The sequence below is a fragment of the Erpetoichthys calabaricus genome, chromosome 2 (genome assembly GCF_900747795.2).
Source record: "Erpetoichthys calabaricus chromosome 2, fErpCal1.3, whole genome shotgun sequence".
NCBI classification, from domain to species: domain Eukaryota; kingdom Metazoa; phylum Chordata; class Cladistia; order Polypteriformes; family Polypteridae; genus Erpetoichthys; species Erpetoichthys calabaricus.
The window spans coordinates 321,653,230-321,674,562 of NC_041395.2; the positions used below are offsets into that span (position 1 = coordinate 321,653,230).

General features: G+C 35.6%; 1 protein-coding gene across 2 annotated transcripts in view; it reads right to left on the reverse strand.

Moving 5' to 3' along the window:
- Window positions 1-208: 208 nt before the first annotated feature.
- The window catches only part of vps26a (VPS26, retromer complex component A), a 31,863-nt gene continuing 10,738 nt past the window's right edge, over window positions 209-21,333 (reverse strand). Inside the window, exons 2-9 of one of the 2 annotated variants that reach the window (XM_028795969.2) lie at window positions 17,643-17,792; window positions 11,420-11,495; window positions 8,655-8,811; window positions 8,205-8,369; window positions 6,154-6,260; window positions 4,708-4,776; window positions 4,474-4,616; window positions 209-1,553 (exon numbers count right to left, since the gene is read on the reverse strand). In XM_028795969.2, coding sequence (XP_028651802.1) covers window positions 1,437-1,553; window positions 4,474-4,616; window positions 4,708-4,776; window positions 6,154-6,260; window positions 8,205-8,369; window positions 8,655-8,811; window positions 11,420-11,495; window positions 17,643-17,792 — 984 coding nt within the window. In that variant the 3' untranslated portion in view covers window positions 209-1,436. Of the gene's footprint in view, window positions 1,554-4,473; window positions 4,617-4,707; window positions 4,777-6,153; window positions 6,261-8,204; window positions 8,370-8,654; window positions 8,812-11,419; window positions 11,496-17,642; window positions 17,793-21,333 lie in introns of those variants that run through there. The other variant, XM_051923507.1, reaches the window with a different exon arrangement.

Genomic DNA, 21,333 nt, shown 5'->3' on the forward strand with positions numbered 1-21,333 from the left:
TCTGTGACATTTTTTATTATTTTTTTTAATTTTGCCAATATTTCTAAAATCCTTTTTTTTGCTATGTCCTTCCAAGGTATTGAGTGTTGTCTGATTTTAGCACAAGGCTGCAACATGTGAAGGGATATGAATCCACTTACGTGTGCCTTACTGCATCAAATTATTTCCATCGGGTTAATAGTATGCAAAAAAAAAAAACTCAACAAAATTGTTCTGTACAGTTATAACCCAAAGAGTAGTCATTTATTTAAATATATTTTTCCTAGCAACATTAGATGATCTCCGAACCATTCACTCATCTTTGATATACATTTTTGTTTGGAGTACAACTCCATATGTAGGACCACACAACATTAGTATACCAATAAAACAGTAAATGTTTATTGTAGGTGGATACATAGATTGAAGCTAAATATTTACATGGTTTTAATACTCTGCAAATTTCATTTCAATAATTAGACAATATAAAAAGGGAAACATGCAAACTGCCAGGATATTTGGCATACATTTCATAAACCTCTTACAGGCACTTACATGGCAAAATAGATGGAAATTACTTTCAGCTGTTTCACGTGACCAGCTACATTTGACCCAAGAAGTTAAAACATGGGATTCAAAAAACTGCTTACAAATCCACACATTTTTAAAGGCCTTTAATTGTGATTTTGCCTATGAGGGGGAAAAAAGGTAATGCCGATGGAGAAGGTAGTAACTCAGAAAAGCACAAGTATTTGACATGGTATGGATGATTAAGATTAATATTAAAAGGAACAGTGAATTTCAAAATATGCTTCAGAGATTTCCCCCCCTCCAGAGTCTTCTATCCCAGTCCACTTCTGCTTCCACCATTAATGTGTGTTTCTATTCCACACAACAGTAAGTTAATAGACCTATTATGCTTTGCATGAAATATTAGTAAAAATGAAAAAGTGGTGCGAACCGCAGAAGAAAATGATACGCAAGTCATAAAGATGCATCTCAACATAAATCTCCTCTATAATACAGTTAAATATTATGGCACCTAGAATTCAATATGCCACAATTCATACCATGTCTCTAAGCACATGTGAAAACTCAAATGACACTTAGCATAACGGATTTTGTTCTCATAAATTAAGCCTACATGCACGGAAACATTTATGACATTTTTATAAACTTTTTTTTTTTTTTTTTTTTGTTAAACTCGTTGCATATCCAAGTGCATCAAACAAAAAGAGTAAAATGTGCATTATAAAATGGTATTCTCAGAATGTTCCAGTGTGTGTTTCTCCACCATCAAAACAGTCCATAGACACTTGCAAGGATGTTCATTGCTACGGCAGCTGTGTCAAGATGAAGGAAGACAGTGAAGATGTGTATGTTTAAGCCTTTCTCGCTTCCTTACATTCAGCTGCATTCAGTTAAGAACCTCACTAGTCTTGACTTTCAGGCTGGCTTCACATTTCAGGCTGTTCTGCAGAAAGAGTTGGCCGTGGCTCAGGAGACTCGTAACGCTGATGAAAATTGGTGCGTTTTCTTAATTTCTCTGGTGCTTTTCTCCAAAGGACAATTTCCTAAATTACAGCAAAAAGGCAGGTGGTTAGGATGAACAAATGTGAACAAAACTCCACACATCTATTCCTCCTTGTAATTTGCAGAGTCAGAAAAACTTTGCATTAGTGGATTTATATAAAAATCAAAAATGTTTTCTTTTATATAGAGATGCTTCTGTAAAGTTTAATGATACCTGCTATTTTGTGAACATATTTCATTCTAGTACTCTAGTAGCTCTTTCATGATTTGTATGCCGATTATTTAAATATGAAGTCTTTCATCCACCTTAATAAAAGGACAAGTGTGTGTGTGTGGGTCAGTGTATCCTGCCAGTTGCTAGTGTTAGAAAGAAAATATAAAAATAGGAAAAACATGTGGAAGAAGGGTAAAAATGATAACATTACCAAATAAGGGGCTAAAAATTAGAAAATTGGTCTTTTCACCCTATTCTGTTGTCCAAAATAATACATTGGCAACAGTAGCATGGTAGCAAGTTTCTTGAACCCACTCGAGCCACATGAATGATGTTTACAGCTGTAATGTTAATGAATTATAACTTTGCATGGTGGGGAATGATTGAGTGAAAATTAACAATAAACTGACACACACATTAGGAAACCAAAGCCCTGAAGTAAGTATGAGAGAGTGGCCAAACCAGGCCAGTGTGGTAGGAATCACAGCCGCATTTTCCCAGCAGAACTCTTCAACTTAAGAGCAATCAGTTTGACAAGCAACACTGAGAGGAAACAGCGAAAATGGATGGCTGTGCCTGAAAATTTAAAGGTTGCCAAGAGGGAAAGGGATTGGGTATGTAGTATTACACCAGAGCAAATGGACAACTAATATATATAAAAAAAAAAAAAAATTACACATATGCTTATTACATAGACTTCAGCCCATCTTAGATGGGTAGCACAGCTTGAAAACAACTAATGCAATAGATCATATGATAATAACAGCTAATCTGTAAAAGACCAAACACAAAATAAAATGGGCAGAGTTTTAGAAGAAAGCTTTGTGTGCATATTTTCTTTGTTTTAAAATCAGAACCAATGTGGAACATCCTCTACATCACACAGGGAGACACCAGTATGGTGCAGTTACCATTTCTCTCATGGAATAAACCTGAAACATCAGAACCCTAAAAATGATCGGCAAAGTGCTTTGAGATGCCAGTTTTTGCTGTAAAGTGGGATGTACAAAATATTTCCATAGCTGATAGCATTGTGATCACTACTGCCTAAGGAGATCTGTTACAAATTATCAGAGAAGTGACTCGTCTGAGGATGGAAAGAGTGAAGATCCAGAGTTAGCATAAAAGGAAAGGTTTCAGATCTGGCCTGTCCCCATAGAATGACAATTGTTCAATCTCATTTAAATAAGTTGGATGAATGGTCACATATCCTGGCAAGTTACGGCAGGTTCAGGTACAGTTGCATTTTTGGTACTGCTTAGAACAGCCTTCTTATTTCAGATGCTATTTTAATGCTGGATGTGTTTCACCCAATACAATCAGACAGGAGGGAGACTGGACATTTATATGAATGAGCAACAGTAAAAAAGGAGGCATATTACAATTAAAATGCCTGAATGAATTTGTCCACATTACTGCCTAGGGAGATAAGTTAAATCATCCTTGTCAATGTTTATTAACTCAGCAACTGAAATGAGTCACTCTGTTACCAACACTTTAATATGAATCATTCTGACCCCACACTGCTAGTGACTTCAACCAGGAGAACTTTGGAAGAAATAAACTTCAATCTGCATAATCCCTGTGTGAACACAACAAGCTGGACTTGCTCCTTCCAAATGTTCATGTCTTTAAATGTAAACTTGTGGCACAACTGGACAGATCTGACTACATCATACTCCCACCTCCAACCCTGTTATGGAACATCAACATCTCTCTTATTATTTGGGTGGATGTGGTTTGTTATAACATTTATATATTTCTTGAGGTTATGTAAAGGATTTTTTTCCCCTTGGGGACAAATAAAGCATTGTCTTTAAATCTACACTACCAGTCAAAAGTTTTAGAACACCTCAGTTTTTCTTCAGAGTTAATCAGTTGAAAGTGCCAGAGGTTTAAATTTAAAGATTAGGTTCAGGGAAAAAAGGAAATTTCAGAATATTACAAATGGTGCTTGAAGCTATTGTGCTAACCTAAATTTTAAATGTAAACCTCTGGCAGTTTACTGCTTTCCTTTTCACCATTTAGGTCATTCATTGTATTTCAACTGATTAAATCTGAAGAAAAACTGGAAACACTGAGGTGTTCTAAGACTTTTGATTGGTAGTATATGTATTTATGAATGCAATCCTAATTTTGGGAAGGTCTATCTCTGGATATGATATGGAATCAACATTGAAATTGCAAGTACAGCCGTTATCACTATACATTCACATTTGTAAAAAGAACGGTGTGATTCAAGAATGTCTGTTGTGCTTCTTTGCTCAAGCTTTAACACATAAAGAAGAGTTAAAAGCATTGTATGTAGTTATGTGATTATCCAGTTACTTATAGAAAGCATGTTATGTTTTTGAGACATCATTTTATTATGGCGTAGTCCTTGCCATTATCATGGAACACGTCAATCACTATTATACAACAATACTGTATGTTTGGAGATTTTCTGGGTAAGGAAGACAGAAGTTATACTCAATAATCATGGTGCCAGGGAGTGGTGATGTGTTGCATGTTGATTAGCACATGCAACAAGAATTTTATTGTATTCTATATATGTAACAATAATATCCCTATAAACCTAGAAACAAAACTACACTGATTGAAAATGAAAAAGAACATAGTTTCATTGTTGTTAAGTTGCCCCATGAAGTATAAAGTAAAGAGTTATGGATGAAAGTGGTGCCATATAATTTAAAGAAAACTGAAACAAAAAGGATAAACAGAGGAAGTTATTAGAAAAGCATATGCACCTGCTGTTTGAAGTATCGTCTGTCTTCCTCATCTACCAGGACCAGGTTCAGAAAGTACCGCACTGAAAATTTCTTATTTACATCTCTCATGGTTGGTGTGAGGTCATATCCTGCCAGGAATAGTCTAATTGGAATGGATTCACCTAGGTAAAAGAAATTGCAGAGAGTTATGTTAGCCTTGATTGTTCAAAATATTTCTACATTTAAAATGAAGGCTGCCACTTAAATATCTACCTTTAACTGGAGCTCCATCCATAATTTCATACTTGGCAATAGTCTCTGTCTCAGTGGTAGTACTGGGGCCTGTAAAATGGGAGGGGTATTACGGAAGAAGAGAGGAAAAAAAAAAAATGAATAGTGACCATAGGACATCAAAGATCCCTGGACATTTTTCGAAAAGAGTAGGGTCTTTCGTGGCGTCATGGTTAAATTGCCTACCAAGGCCTGGTCAATCTGGCCCCCAAGCATCCCCCTTCACCACCTAACAGCTAATGTGTGGTGAGTGTACTGGCTAAAGAATGGCTGCCTTCACATCATCCAGGTGGATACTACACATTGGTGGTGGTTGAAGTGGTTTCTCATGGACCATGTAAAGTGCTTTGAGTAGGTTAAAAACACTGTATAAATGCAAACGCTATTATTATTATTACAAATAAAAGAAACATAACACTTCTCCTTGAGCAATGAAACTTAACAAGTCTCGAAACCTGGTTATAATCTAAACAGAAAGACAGTGACACAAACTACTCAAAGACTCAGCCAGGATTATCCAACTATGTCTGTTTTTTACAGAAAGCTTAAAACATGAACAAGACACTTCATGACTAACACATGACACATCCATGTAACACAACACAGAGCATTTGGTTTCCTCCTAAAAATATGTAATGTGTTCTGAACAGATACAATAAAATAAAATATATACTCTTGAGTGGTTCCTCAGCTATCACCACAAGTTCCCATCTCTAATGCAATGCTGAAAATTTTGGATAGGGCACATATATACTATTGAAATGGATCATTAGCTGCTTTACAAATGCACAATTAGCTTCCAGTTTCTGAAGAGTTAGTGATAAGTGAATTTCACTAGAGTACAGTCAAAAACAGACCCAGTGGCTGAGTAAATGCTCTTTGAAGGAAACTCCCAATCAAGAGTTTGTTGACAAAGCACAGACAGAAATCTTACCGTGCCTGTTTTGCATCAAAACTACTATTAATACACAAGAGAAAAGCAAACAATCATTAAAAATTATAAAAACATAATAATGTCCTACCACTGCCCCTTTAAAGCAAATTCTAACAAGATTTAAATTAATGAGTGTCTAGAATTAAATAAGAAAATCCCTACAGTGCTATGTGTAGGAAAGCAACACTTAAAATACAGAACAATGGGCTCACAGGAAAACACCATTAGTAATGCTTCCTGCATGTCCAGAGTCACAATGTTGTATTTGGATTTAACACTTCAGGCAAGTGTATTTGACAAAAATGATTTCTATCTTTTATGAAAGGGCACACTTGAATGTTTATATAGATACATCAGAAATGTTCAGAAGATCTAGCAGTACATATGTTTGTGAAAGTATTGTCAAGTTATACATGAAATGAATCTGAAAGGCTAACACATAAAGAGACCAGTCAGCTTTGTAACACAATGCTGTACATTCAATATAGGCTCACCTATGCCAGTAATCTCCTTTTTAATGAGCTGCAACTCCATATGTTGGATTTTGATTCTTACCAGCAAGAAGTAGATTTTTCCCACAATGACATCTTTTAAGTGATACCTTTATAGGGTAAAGGTTAAAAAAAAAAAAAAAAAAGTAAAAATCCTTGTCTTTTGTGATGAACAATGAATAAATAGTAATTATGAAAGAATATTTCAGACAAAAATTAAATACATATACAAATAAATAAAAGTACAGTACTTGGAAATGTGACAACAAATAAAGAAAATGAGTATGAAATGTGAGCATAACTAAATAAATGTGTCGCAGGATATGTTATTGGTTGCTTATTTATTTAATTTTGTTCAGAATATTCTGCCGAACACAATATGAAATGTGGCTTAAATTTAAAACTGTCACTTTCACCCATCAAAGCTGATAGAGTGGGCTGTAGCGAGTGTCTTTTGATTAGTGGATCATCCATATAGTGGACGTACATGCTTTGTTTGACTTGAGAATCCTATGTCTGATGCTTATGCTCAAAGCACTGACTGTGCATGTTGATTACAAGTAGAAGAAAAAGATGCCCAGAATTACCGTTCAGAGCGGCTACTTTAATTTTATAAACTCCGAATTCATCTTAGCAGCATGCATCTGAAGTGTCTGCTCTAAATGAGGCACTTGATGGCTGAAGGTTTAAGTCCAGTGTACTGACAATTCAACATATAAAACACAGCTTGATGTCTGAAAGTGAGTTATAAATTTAAGCTGTACATCATGTTGCTTTTGGAGGAAAATTATGGACAAAATTAAATAAATAAGCAACAAAAACATTCTGTGACACATTTTTTATTTATACTCACATTTCATTATTCTCCTGTACAGAAAAAAAAAGATCAGGTTAAATGTGCTGAATCCATTTCAAAAATTGCAGTTTCTCTGCCTTAAACGATTTCTGCAACATATCGGACTCAGTGAAAAACAAAGTTTTGAAATACATTGTTGATTTTGTAAAATTAAGCTTGTTTTATGGCATAAGTGCTTTTTCTTGCTCAGAATATCATTTAAAGTATATTTTGAGCAGTTTTCCCTCCCTGTTTATGTTAGCTGAGGTGGGAACAACCCAAAATTAAGTATTTGCTACACATTTTTTGCTCTCAGTCAGTATTTTTCACTCCCTCTTCTTATTCCTTCAAAATATCTAGGAATTTAGATTTAGAAGGTTACAAATATGTAATTTTAATGTCCAGAAGAGAGAATACTGTTGTCTAAATTGCTTTTACAAAAATATGCAAGGTTCAGTTCATCCATACATTGTTTTCCTCAGGTACCAGGTAAGCAAAGGGTAAAAATGTGCACACCCTTCCTCTATTGAGACAACAAAAGTTACTGGTTTTACAAGTTTTTAAAAGGGGTAGATAGAACTAAAACCTGCCTTTCATTCCCAAGATTCAGTAGAACCTCAGCTGTCTGACAGCGAAGGTCGTTTTATTTGTAAATTTGTGCTTTGTGTAAACATTTCACAACATTTGTGGAATTTCCCTTTTTAGTAAAGTGAATGTCATTTACACCACTTGTGAAAAATAGTTAGTGTTCAGCTTAAAGTTTGCGTTCCTAAATTTTTTTTTCTATAAAATAGAGTTTTTCATTTTAAACCGATATCTCTCAAAACCTGGATGTGATGGTGCAATTCTGTTGCCAGATTTGGATTCAGCACCCTCAAATCCATAAAAACACCTAAGATTTTTGATGGGAGTGAAACAAATATTATTTTTCCAGACCAGTGTATTTGGGAGCTGTATAATTTGTATATTTCAAAGCTCACATTCATAAATATTTGGAAATATTTTAAATAAGGGTTCAATTCTACCTCATAAATTCACTGTACAATTTTTGTTAGTGATTTTATGATTGAAGGATCCAGGTTACTCAGTGACTAGGACCACATCGGATAGAATAAGCCCCAGTAGACAATCAAACTTGTAATACTGACATTGAAATGTGTCAATAAAGACTTCTTTAAATTACTTTATGCTGCAATTAAACCGATGAAGAAAAGCTTACTTTGACTTGTTGTATTCAAACTCAATGTGTAGACAGTCCTCTATTCCCACTTCCATTTTAATAGAGTTGTTCACATCTGGATATGTAGCAAGTTGGTGAACTATCAGGTCATACTCTTTGACCAAGTCAGTCAGTCTTCGCACTATTGTGACTTTGAGGAAATACCTTTTAAAAACAGAAATGAACAATTTAATTCATTGCAAAATTTGCAAAAAGAGACGCACATTTTCACAACTGTAGGAGTTTCTGACTCTGGGGAATGACAGCAAGAACAAGTCATCTCATTTGACACATCACATAAGTGCATAGGAACATGATTACCAAAAAAAAAAACAACTATTAACCTTTGAGAAAGATTAAAAACCTCCAATTTAACCACCATATGCTCTTTTGGTTTTATATTTACTTTTAAGTGAACATTCATAAATAAGAATTTCTGTAACAACATACCTGAGCCTAACATTGGTGCCAATATAGGATTCATATGGCTTTTCCACCTGCATAAACTCAAAGTCATAGCTTCTGTTTTGTGTCAGCTCCCCAGGAAGTGCAAGCTCTTTGACCAGGTTCACAAACTCATGAGTGTTGCTCTTATCACTAAACAGCTCTACAAAAAACAAAGTATTTGGTCACATGTTACTGGGATTGTTAGTTTTAAAGAAAAGCAAGTTTTTGGTTTTTTTTTTTTTTTTTTGCAGGAAAATGAACTGCCTGCCACATTAAGCCACAACTACAAATAAACATGTCCAAATTTCACTAATTCAGCTGTAGTGATATAGGCTGTATAAAGTATATCTATATTCCCAGCTAGTAAACAGATTATTTTTGTATTGGAAGAAGTACGTATGTAAATCAAATACAGTGAAACCTGAAATATCATCTATTAAATCCAAAATGCTATTTGTTTTGAAATAGTGTGCAGGTTTAGTGACACCTATCTGCATACTTTTTTTACTAATATTATATAGCGATGGATAATCTGAAAGTTTTTCACTTAAATTCAAAAGGAATATTTTATAGTGCCAATTTTATAAGTTTGACAAAAATTAGATCCTGTGTACTAAAACATGTGAATTACAAGTTTCTGACATTTGTTGTTTATATACAACTGTGTATTTCTGGTTTCTGAACCAAGTCAGCATGGATGCCATAACCATAAAATTAAGTATATGCTTTTTATTTCATTTCTAACGGTAGAGAACAATGTGCCTTCAAGGACTTCACTATCATATATATCTCTTATGGGCTGCAGAATTCTGTGGTGGTAAAACATCAATCAAAGAAGACATAACATCCACAGAACCGCTGACATTGCCAAAAGAAGAAAATGTCACCACTGTAGAACAAATTGCTATTTAAAGATCTAATTAGGAGCAAGCTATGTGAACATTAGGCATCCAGAATGTTAAAATATTAAGTGAAGCATCACTACATCTATAGTTCCAAGGTGAATCTCAAGGTAAAGAATTAGGGATGTGATAAATTTACAAAGCATTTCAAAACTGGGAGGTGAATTTCGGATTCACTCTAACCTATATTGAATGTGTTTCAAAAGGTCAACATTATGTTCACTTGCTTTTGTGGCAGTTAATCGGGGAAGAACAACAAGGAAAACTGTCAATCCTACTCACAATGTATGGGTTGAAAAGCTGCCCTTTGAAAGTATAGGTTTAAAGAGGTGCCACACCCACCCTTTTCTCCAAACAAGTCCCTGTGTGAAACTCCATGGAAAACTCCAAACAAAACATAAACATGTCAAGTCAGTTACAGAAGTGTACTTATAGAAGCAAGACAAATCTTTTCATCTTAGCAGCACAGAAAAGATTTGTGAATGTTACAGTGTATTAGTGTTTACAGGAATTGTCTTAAAAAAATTAATTGGCTTAACTGGTGTTGATCTAACTTGGTCTACTTCCAAACTTTTGATCGTCTCTGCCACAAATAAAAATTTATTACCATTGACACGCCAAAAATGTTTATACTTGAAATTTAATCTACACTTTACAAACTAAGCCAAATTCTGCACATTGGCAAGGCACTTGTTTTTACCATTAAGACTGTGAGAAAAATAACATCTACAGAAGCTGTACTGGGCCAAGGAGACTTGTGGTATAAAAGCAATACTTCATTGAATAGTGCAATATCGGTATAGAGTTATAATTGATCCTTGTACTGTACTTATATTCAAAAACATGCTGGGATCATCAGGTGAACCATTAAAAGGTAGCCAAGGACTCAGGATGCCATGGGGCATTTTCTTCTGTTGGGAATTAGAAGTACTTGGCTCTGGCCCCCTCACAGGAAGATTAGATATACAAGAGTCCCCAGCTCAACCCAAGGAGACTAAAAAGGGGGGGTGAAAAGATTGCTGCTTTTGATCTCATTTCCACAAATGAATATAACAATTCTGCATGCCAGAGGAAATAAACTTTACTGTTGCTTCACAGAGAATGGTAGACCTTTGCCTGAAAGACTGCTCCAGGCACTCAAATAGAAAACTACTTCACCTGCTAAGCAAAAATGTGTCTCTAGAAACAAATAATTGCAGCATTATTCATATCATGGCAGGAGGATAGTTACTGTGTAACTTACTACACTTTGTCGGATGAAAATAAATCAATATTACAAGGGTAAGTCCTGCCCAACAATTCTGACCCAAAGGTTGGAGAAGGCAACTAATCACAGGACCCTCATGGAGCCAATTTTGAATCACCAATCAGCTTGGGATGTAGAAGCAAAACCAGAGGATCCAGAGAAGAATCAACAGAGACACAAAAAAAGTGGTAAACTCCACACACTGGACCTACAAGGCAACAGCACTAAAGCTCTGAGCAACAATACAAATAAATTATTTTTCTTCTTCTTTTGGCTTCTCCCCTTAGGAGTCGCCACAGTGGATCATCTTGCTAACATACCAATAAATGAAAACAGCATTAAAAATAGGTAAAAAAACAAATAATATTTTAATATTAATTCTCAGATTTATTCTATTAACAGAGTTTTAAAAATGTGCAAACTTAAATAGTAAAAAGAGAAATGTACAGTGTGATTAGTGAAAATTGCAAGTTTACAATAGTAAGGTTTACAAAACAAGAATCTCTGTAATAAGCCATATACCTTAAGAGATGGATTTAATAAAGAAACAAAAAGGAGCATGCAAGAATTTTCATCTCTACTACTGTAGGTGGAAAACAAGACTAAAAAAGATTTCTCACCAATCTGTCCTACAAACTCGATCCGAATTCCTTGGTGCTCTAGTCTCTTGCCTGTTTGTTTAACAGTGAGATTTACCTAGAAGACAAATCATTCATATAACCATATAACCAAAAATTAAGGTCTTACTCAAAACAGAAAGATATGAAAGATTATTCAGAGCCTAGCGCAACATACGCATCATATCTCTTTCTAGCTGTTCAAAAAGGTTTCACATCTTCTATGCCAGACAAATATCTGCCCCCTGAACATTTTCTGCATAATTTACACTAGTGGTAGAAAGTCTGGAATCATCCAGAAAGTTTAATGTTTTTAAAAGAAATTGATACCTTTAAAATCAAGGTAGCAATAAACTGATTTAAAGGTATAGCCAAGACATTACCATTGTTGCAAATGACAATTATTGTTTGAAATGGCTGATTTATAATTTATTATTCATATGACTGCAAAGCCCCATTATTAGCAGCAATTATCCCAGTGTCCCAGAGGTGAACTCTTTTAGCTCATCTGTAGCTAACCATGTTTAAATGCTAATTGGTTATAAGAGAAACCTTTGTAAATGTTTTAGCACAGTTGAAACCATTCATTCTGTTCAATAAATTAAGTCTGTTGTCTTCCCATGGGTTATTCCCAAAATTCATTCATGGCTTCAAAAATAGACAAATCAAAACAACTTTTTTTAAGAAATGTATCAGTCTGATGTTATTCTAACAAATGACGGTTATTCCATATGACAGATTGCCAGGAAATAAAGATTTAATACACAGGTGTCCAGTACTCTCTTCCAAGAAGAGGGTAAACTGAATCTAACAAGGATAAAAGAAGCAGAAGGCCCAGATGCACAAAAGGATAAGTACATCAGCATCTGTATTTTGAGAAATAAACACCTTAAAGGTAAGTTAATACATGCCAAATACCAGTGCCGTCTTAACGCATGGGCACGCTGGGTAGTTGCCCGGGGACCCCACAAGCATAAGGGACCCCATGCTAATCTATGTATGTTGTGACTTGCTGAGTTGTTGTGTAGGCAGGGCCCCAGTGCACTGCTTCGCCCGGGGGCCTATAATGCTGTTAAGACAGCCCTGGTGCCACGTGCAACAGTAAATAGAAGACTCACGGATACAGGCCATTATACTCTTTTCCAGTCCATTTAAAACTTTTCTTTTTATTTGCCAATTTCAGACATGACTTTTCATTTTCAAGTCAGTGTTCCAGTGTGGTCTTTTTACTCTAGCTGGTGACACTGGCATTTAGCATGTGTTTAATGAGGAAGCCAACTGAGGACCTGTACTACAGACTCTGATGTACTTATTCTCTCATGCAATTTTGCATCTGGGCCTTCCACATCTTTTTCTATATGAACACAAGAGATTTGACAAATGAGAGGCGGCCATTCAGTCCAACAAGCACATTTCTTTAGCTAACAGCTATGCGATCTGCATATCATATCCAGATATTTCCTGGTTAAATCCACTTTTTCCTCATCTATCAACACAGTTGTTACCACCTTTGTATGAATTCTTCATTTTCTTGAAAATTAGTTGCATGGGAAAACCTTTATTTTGGAAAACATTGTTTCTTAAGATGGCTGTTTTGTTTTGGCCATTTCTGAAGTCCAAAATCCAAATAAAAGAATGCAAGCTAAGGAAAGATCATTTAATTACTTTACTGAAAAGAACAACATGTTTCAGCTGTGCTAGCACATTACAAAGGTTTTTAATAACCAATTAGCATGTAAACATTACTAATTATGGATAAGCTAAAATGGGGATAATGAGGCTTTGCAGTCATATGTAAATAATTAACTATAAATCAGTCATTTCAAGCAATAATAGCCATTTGCATCATTAGTAATGTCTTGCCTACTTCTTTAAATAGGTTTAACGGTACCCTGATATAAAAAAGCGTCAATTTCTTTAGAAAACGCATAATTTTCTTTGTGATTCCAAACCTTAGATCACTAGTGTATTTGTTGCAATGAACTTAAACACATCTTTTCATAGGTTGTACTAATTTGAATCTGAGCATGAATTTTGTTTGGATAATTTCAACCATGGACCTTATAAATAATGGGGATTTCAGCATGGGTTTTATAAAGAATTAGACGTGATGATCGTAAATCAATAAACTTTTCTTTAGTACCCAATAAATAAATTATGCATAATCAATACAAAATAAAATCATAATCCAAAATGCCACATGAACCAGTTAATATTAAGAGTGTTGAAGAAGTTTATAATAACTCAGCTTTTGTTATACAAGACTTTTCAAGTCACTTTGTCAGGTTACTGACATTATGCATGTGTGAGGCCTGTCCGCATTCGGCACTAATTAGCTGATAGATAAAACATAATGGAAAATAAAGCAACAATGAAGTTTATCGTAGGCCTTAAAAAAGTAAATGTCTTTAGGCTCCTGAATCAAACACAATAAAGTATGCATGTTGCATACTGAAAATTACAAAGAAATTGGAACGCTCTCATCTCCTCAAAACAAAAATGAAGAGCAGCTAAAAATAAATTGCAGGAAAAGGTTAGCAAACAATTTCAAAAGAACCACCCAAACATTTGACAATTTTAATAGTCTGCAAGACTGATGTTCAGCAGAAACTGAGCATAAAGGATTTATACAGTTTTAAGGTGATTTGGTAAAAATTCATTCACCCAAAATAAAAAGGGTGAACAAAAAAGTTCGTTTTTTAAAAAAGATAAACAATATACAGTACATTACTGCTTTACAGGCAGACCATGTGGTCTAATGGCTATGGTACTGCTAATAAAAGGTTGGTTATATTTTTTAGCCTTAAATGTTTGTAATCCTGTAATATAATTTTTGCATGTTACTTTTTACAAAGAAATCCTTTGCCTTATTTTTAAAAATATTTCATATCCAAAAAAGCTGCATTGTTTAGAGGAACTAACATATGTAACTAAAATCTTCAGAAATAAAAATAAAATATCTGCACTAACTAACTAACTAACTAACTAACTAACTAACTAACTAACTAACTAACTAACTAACTAACTAACTAACTAACTAACTAACTAACTAACTAACTAACTAACTAACTAGATAGATAGATAGATAGATAGATAGATAGATAGATAGATAGATAGATAGATAGATAGATAGATAGATAGACTTTATTAATCCCAAGGAGAAATTCACAGTTTTTCACAAATTCACAACTTTTAGCCGAATTTTCCTTTTTTTCCTCTCAAATCCAAATTGTTTCTGCAATATACTGTACCTTGCTGCTTGTAGAAGATACCAAATACTTTTTTATATCTAAAGTACAAAACAGTTAAGTTACTTGCTCAGGAGTAATGTAAACTTACGGGAAAAAGGACATTATGAGCTTCCCAGTAGGAATTTTCCTGTGAACACCCAAGTGGGGACAATTCAAAGATAACTGATGTCCAGATTAACCCGGCTGCAATGTAACTGTAACTCCTAAATGTATACATGAGTATATACATACACACTACAAATAGCATGTAGTGGTCAAGTTGTATTTAAAATAATGACATAGCCACTTGGGGTGTTTGAATTGCCTCTTATTTTCACACAAAAAAAAAAACACTACAGTTTAACTTTTAATTTTTTTGTGTGAAACATGCAGCAAAACACTACAAACCTTGCTTTTCTCCTAAAATTCCAACCAGAAGTGCTTGCAAAGAGAAAGAGGTAGGAGGTTGAGATGTCATAAATATGTCAATGTGATAAATAAACATTCCCACAGCATTAGAGCTCGGACTTAAGGCATAAATCTTGTGAATTTTAAAGTTCAGTGCACAAGCTAGTTATGAAACACACTTTCTAAATAGGACAGACAAATACAAAATGTGCAATATAAGATACAACAAGCAAGCAGTTCATAATTAATATAAAAATGTAACCTTCTACATACATAGAAATCTACTGGCAGTTTTCACATGAAACTCAAATCTTGCAGCACCAGGAATGTACTAAAAGAGACAGGCTGCAAGCTCTGGCCTTCAAACTGGGAGTGTTAAGTGTGAATTTCTTTTGCCAATTTTCAAGTGTAATTTGTGCCAGCAAGACTAAGTGGACTCAGTAGCCCAATATGGCTAATTTCAAATGAAAAATGGGCACGTGTTGGAGTAAATATTGCTCTGTGCTTATTTATGTATTAAGTCAACTAAACAGTTATTCACTAATTTTAACTTTTATTTTCAATTTTGCCATTAACAGCTCTTCTTAAGTGTCTCAAGGCGGTAATTTCATTAAATCTATGAGGCTGTTAACAGCTCATGACTTTATGGAATCTTCTTAAACAATAATAACTACTGTGAATTTAACCGGAAACCATTTCTGCCATAATTGCATTTCTCAACAATACAAGTCCACACAGATCTAATCATGTTGCCTTCATAAATTACAAAGCAAGGACATATCGGTGCAAGGTTGACTTATTTTTCACTGCAGTAATGTAATCAAAAACTGTAACATTAAGAAAAGTGTTCAAAGAGAACTAAGTTTCAGTTACGAGAATGCTCTTACTTTAAAGTCATTTGGAAGTCCTTATGACGTATACAGAGGGCGAAGACTAATGGTCACACAGTTCAATGTCCCTTAAAAAGTTTTGGAGATCATTATTAAAAATAACCAGAGTTCTCTTCTAAGAAATGCAAAGTAAATGAAATGAATGTAGTTAACAGTACAAACTGTGCCAATGCAAATAAATGTACCTCAGCTTGTGCCTATGATATTGTAGAACACCCAGGGTGGGGAAAGGACAGTCAAAAGTTCTGGGTCATCAAACAATGACTCTGCCTGATATAAAGGATCATGGGCCCCAGTGTGTTTATTTTCTTTGGGAATGCTGTTAACAAAAGTTTTGTTTTCCTTTTTTTCCACTGTTAATTAGCCATAATAACTCATTCTCAAGTTAACATAACTTTTGCTATGTTTAACCACTGATATTGGTGTTTACAAGTGTAAATTTCGCAAGGCTTAGTACTAAACTATTATTTTATTATGGTTGTAAATATAAGCACTCACTGCCTTTACTCAGAGAATTCCCCAATACAAGGATAGTGAAGACAGCAGAGAACATTATTGGGGTGCCTCTCCCTTCACTACAGGACATATTTTACAAACGCAGTGTACACAAGGCCTGCCCTCACATGGACTTTTCACACTTCTGCCATCCAAGGGAAGATACTGCAGCATCAAAGCCAGATCTGCCAGGCTGCAGGAGAGTTTTTACCCCCAAGCTGTTAGACTTCTTAACACCAGGCTGCCCCCTGGGACCTTCCACACGGCCTTAACCACCTCTAAAAACAGAACTTTTATACATGTGAGCCACTGTCCTGCAAAGACATGGAAACAAGAACTGAAAATCTCCTACTGACCTTTAAGTATTTTGACACTCTTGTTATCCTGCTGTGAAACATTCTGACCTGTCATTGTTTACACGTCTTAAACAACTATTATCATACACTGATAATTTCTGTATTATCTATTATTTATTATATTACATATCTTACACATCAATATTGCTGCTACTTCTTTGTCTTTGTCTTGTCTTTGCGCAATGTCTTGTCTTGTTTGTGTTTTAATTTTAATTTAAATTGTAATTCTATTTTTAAATTATTATTTGCACGTCATGTTGTTACACTGTGGACCCTGAGCTTCGCAATTTCGTCTGTCTGTATACTTGTATATGGTTGAGATGACAATAAAGTTCACTTTGACTTTGACTATTTGAAATATCAAGAAAAAAATAATATTCTCAAACCTAGTGAGATGTATCAACCTGCACAGTCACAGCACCATACATCACTGCAGGTCTACGGCAGCAGTTTCAGGGCAGAATTGACATGACCGCATGTCTAGACCAGCAGTCAAGCAGTTTGGTAATAAATATTTATAGCTTGTCACAATTCAAATTGATTGACATGCTAACCACACTAAACCCTAACTTTAACAAAACCAACCGCTAACCTTAACCATTTATCCTACACGATAACCATATTAACCTCTAACCTTAACTTCTGTCCTATAACTTCTGGTCTAGAACTGCTGGCGTAGATCTGCGGTGACATTTAATAGTCTAGCTCTGCAGTTGGATATTACTGAACCTAGTCCCAAATAAAATCTATCACAAAGTTAGACTTTAATCCTGTAGTTCTGGATGAATGCCTTTGTTGATTCATACAATTGAAAGAAAATATAAATAAAAAATGCATTTCAACAAACCTTTCCAGAAACAGACTCGCCATCATAGAAAAGGAAGTGTTTCTCTACTTTGCCATCTTCAGTTTTTATTTCTGCCGTTTTTCTCGTGTCAGCATCATTGAGAACAATATCAATTTCACACACTGGACCAAAAAACCCTCCAAGGAAACTCTGAAAACAGAATTAAACAAACAAGCACATTAATGAAAAGCATAGAAGCTGTTCAGCTAAATCAGATACCATCAAAGAATGATAGAATACAATATAATACAGAATTTTCAGGAAATCTGGTTTAAATAGTATGTCAGTGCTTCCCTCCATCTGTTTTCTTACACTACTTATTCAGTTCAGGATTGCAGAGAGCTGGTGGCTATCCCAGAAGCATAAGACACAAGGGGTGAAAGACTCTGGACAGCGCACCATTCCAACACACATACTCACCTATGTGGACCAATTTATAATCACCAATTAACCTAAAATGCACACTTTTGGGATGTGGGAGGAAAATCGGAATATCTAGAGAAAACCTTACAGTAGACTAACTAAATACAGGCAGAGTTTGGGTGAGGTTTTATAACCAGGAACCTGGAGCTGTGATATAGCATGTATTGTCCATGTGCCAATATGTCCATGTGTCAGGACATATTAATAAAAAACATGAATAAATTAATTTGGGAAATTACACCTTTTATGGTAAATGTTAAAACACTACTTAATTTTTGAAAAACTATGCACTAGTCAAAAAACATCCAAACAAATGACATACAGGTATAGCGCTACTCACATACTAATCAGTCCAGGCAAAACTATCAAAAAGTCTTAATACTATTACAGATAAAATGAGTAATACCTCAAACACACAAAAACAGCAAAATAATGTTGTTTAAGCACTATGCTAGAATGAAATACCTGACTTCTATCCATCCATTTTCAAAACCAACTTAACTCAAGTGGTCATGGTGATCTGAAGCCTATCATCACAAGTTCTAAATTAGACTGAACTGGTCAGAATCTGGTGTTTCCTTAAAATCCAAAACCTTTACACAAGGTGTCAGGTAGTTGAGGTGTTTTGAAAAGGTTTTGTTATACACACCTACCACACTGCTTACTGTGCACATTTATTCAACTAAAATTTTTTATATTAAAAACTGACCTTCAGTTTATGGCATAAATACTCATTGGCAGTGCTAACAATTTGATTTCTATAAACTACAGTTAAAGTCTTCCCTACTGAATAAATAATTTGGTATGAATATGCAACACATCAAGCACCTAAATATAAATTTGAAATGAAAAAGTGCTGAGATCTTACCACACTCTAAGTAGCAGTCTAAATCTTTCTCCTTATGATAAGGATTTAGAAGTCATAGTGGACTCAACACTATTAACTGCCAAATAGTGTTCAGAAGTCATTAAGAAAACTAACAGAATGACAGGTTATATAACGCCCTGATGTGTGGAGTACAAGTCACAGGTGGTTCTGCTCAAGCTTTATAACACACTGGTGAGGCCTCATCTGGAGTACTGGGTGCAGTTTTGGTCTCTAGACTACAAAAAGGACATAACAAGTGTTAGAAAAAGTCCAGAGAGGAGGACAGCATAATACATACACAGTAACAGTCTGTTGAACATAGCATGAAAGATTGTGGTGACCTACATTGTTTTAATAGTTTATGCAAATTTGTTTTACAATAAAAGTTCACTCCCTTCATAGTAACATCCATTTACCTCCTTAGCATTATGATTATCCCAGGAAAAATGAGCCAAAAATGTCAATTTTCTTCAACAAGAAAAAATGTTATTATGTGCAACAGAAACATGCAAGTATCAAAATGTCCACATAAATACAGTAAAAAAAAAAAAAAAAAAAAAGGTATGTTTAGTGTCCACTGCTGTATTCATGCAGACTTAGTGCACAAGCTTTATGTGATATGTTTTGAGACAGCTACCAGTGTGCAGCCCATTGTTGAAACCAAGGCAGTAGATTTCTTTGATTTCTTTTATTTTTTCTGTTGATTGCACATGAGAGGGCAGAATGTCAGCACCTGGCTCGCACTATCGACATGCCCCTTGTGTTACTGCAGGCTACCACAGCACAAGGCTTAGTGACTTCCACATTTCACCTGACACAAACATTGAGTTGCTGCATTGTGAACAATACTTACAGGGCTAATGTCTTTCTCGTCTTTGCACTCAATCTCTATTATTTTGCCTTTTAGACACAAAGCTATTGTCACACCACGCACAAGCTTCACTCGACCAAATTCACTAAACATATCACAGATGTTCGGCCATACAGTGCCTTGTCATGCATCAGTTTCGTTTTCCGCGTCAACATCTGATGACCAATTCACATCGTCATCACTATTGTTCGATTCAAACAAGTTTGTTCTAAAACTGCTTTTATAGCTTTTTGTTTGCCATTGTTTTTTCAGTTGAAGGGTCCATCCCACTCATGAATATTGATGAATTACTTTAGAACTGCAAAATGCATAAACATATTCATAATTTTTTACAGCATGATGTTATTTCACCAACTAGACGGCAGCAGAATACTGTCCTAATTGTTCTTCAGGCTTAAAAAGAAGATCATTACATGTCACCTGAAGTCTGACTCGTGGTTAACTGTAATTGCATAGAATTCCGAACCCGAGACACACTCAGGGTTAACACCAAAAAAGGTTAAGAATATATTTGCTTGCACAGTTGGGAAATTAAAACTCAAAAAAAAAAAACCTTAAAAAACAAAAAGGTTGGCACTGGCTGGCAGGATCTGAAAGCAAGTATCAGTGTCTCCCTATAACATAATGCTCTACGCATTATTTTTTTCCACATCCATATTACTAACCGAGAATGGTAAACCGGATGGCATGGACCCAGGTACACGGCGATGGACGCAGGAGACGTACTGCGCAGGCACTGACAGCGCGAGTCTCATAAACCGCCAGCGAAGTGTGATCCACCACACACAAAGGAGTCACCGCTCAAAAACGAAACAGCTCTCGACGTGAATGAGAAATGAAGCAACAACGTGCCCATAGCTAATGACTACCGACACGGACACACAAAAAAGAGGATTCTGCGCTGCAGCCCAGATTCAAACGGAAGAGGCTACGGAGGCCCCACAGGTCCATAAAGATAGAACGGAAGGTGCGGGAAAGTACGAAAGGCAAAGGCGCCTACACAGCATAGTGAAACCCGACATAGTACGGACGGCGCAGGCGTCACCGCCATATTGTGAGTGGCACTACTGCGGAGTGAAGGCGCAGGTGTCGCCGCCATATTGTGAGTGGCACTACTGCGGAGTTAAGTTAGGAATAATGTGCTGCTTGGGATTGTACAAACCAGCTCGACTAACGGAGCTACAAACACAAGCCCGCATGGATAAAGAAAATAAACGTGGGCGCCTACTACGCGCGTCTGAAACCGCGGAAGCAAAACTGTCTCGGCTCCAGAACCAAACAGCTCGACTAGCAGAGCTACAAAAACACACCAGCATGGACAAATACAATGAACATAGGCGCCTACAACGCGCATCTGAAACTGCAGAAGCAAAGCAGGCACGGGGGGTTGGCAAGTGAAGCGAGCAGGGGGCAAAGCCCCCTAGTAGCTACATGTTTGAAGTCTAAGATTTCTTAAAAACAGCTTTATTGTGTGGCATTAAAATGCAATATGCAGCAACTGTTTGTTACACAAGAATCTAATTTTTAAA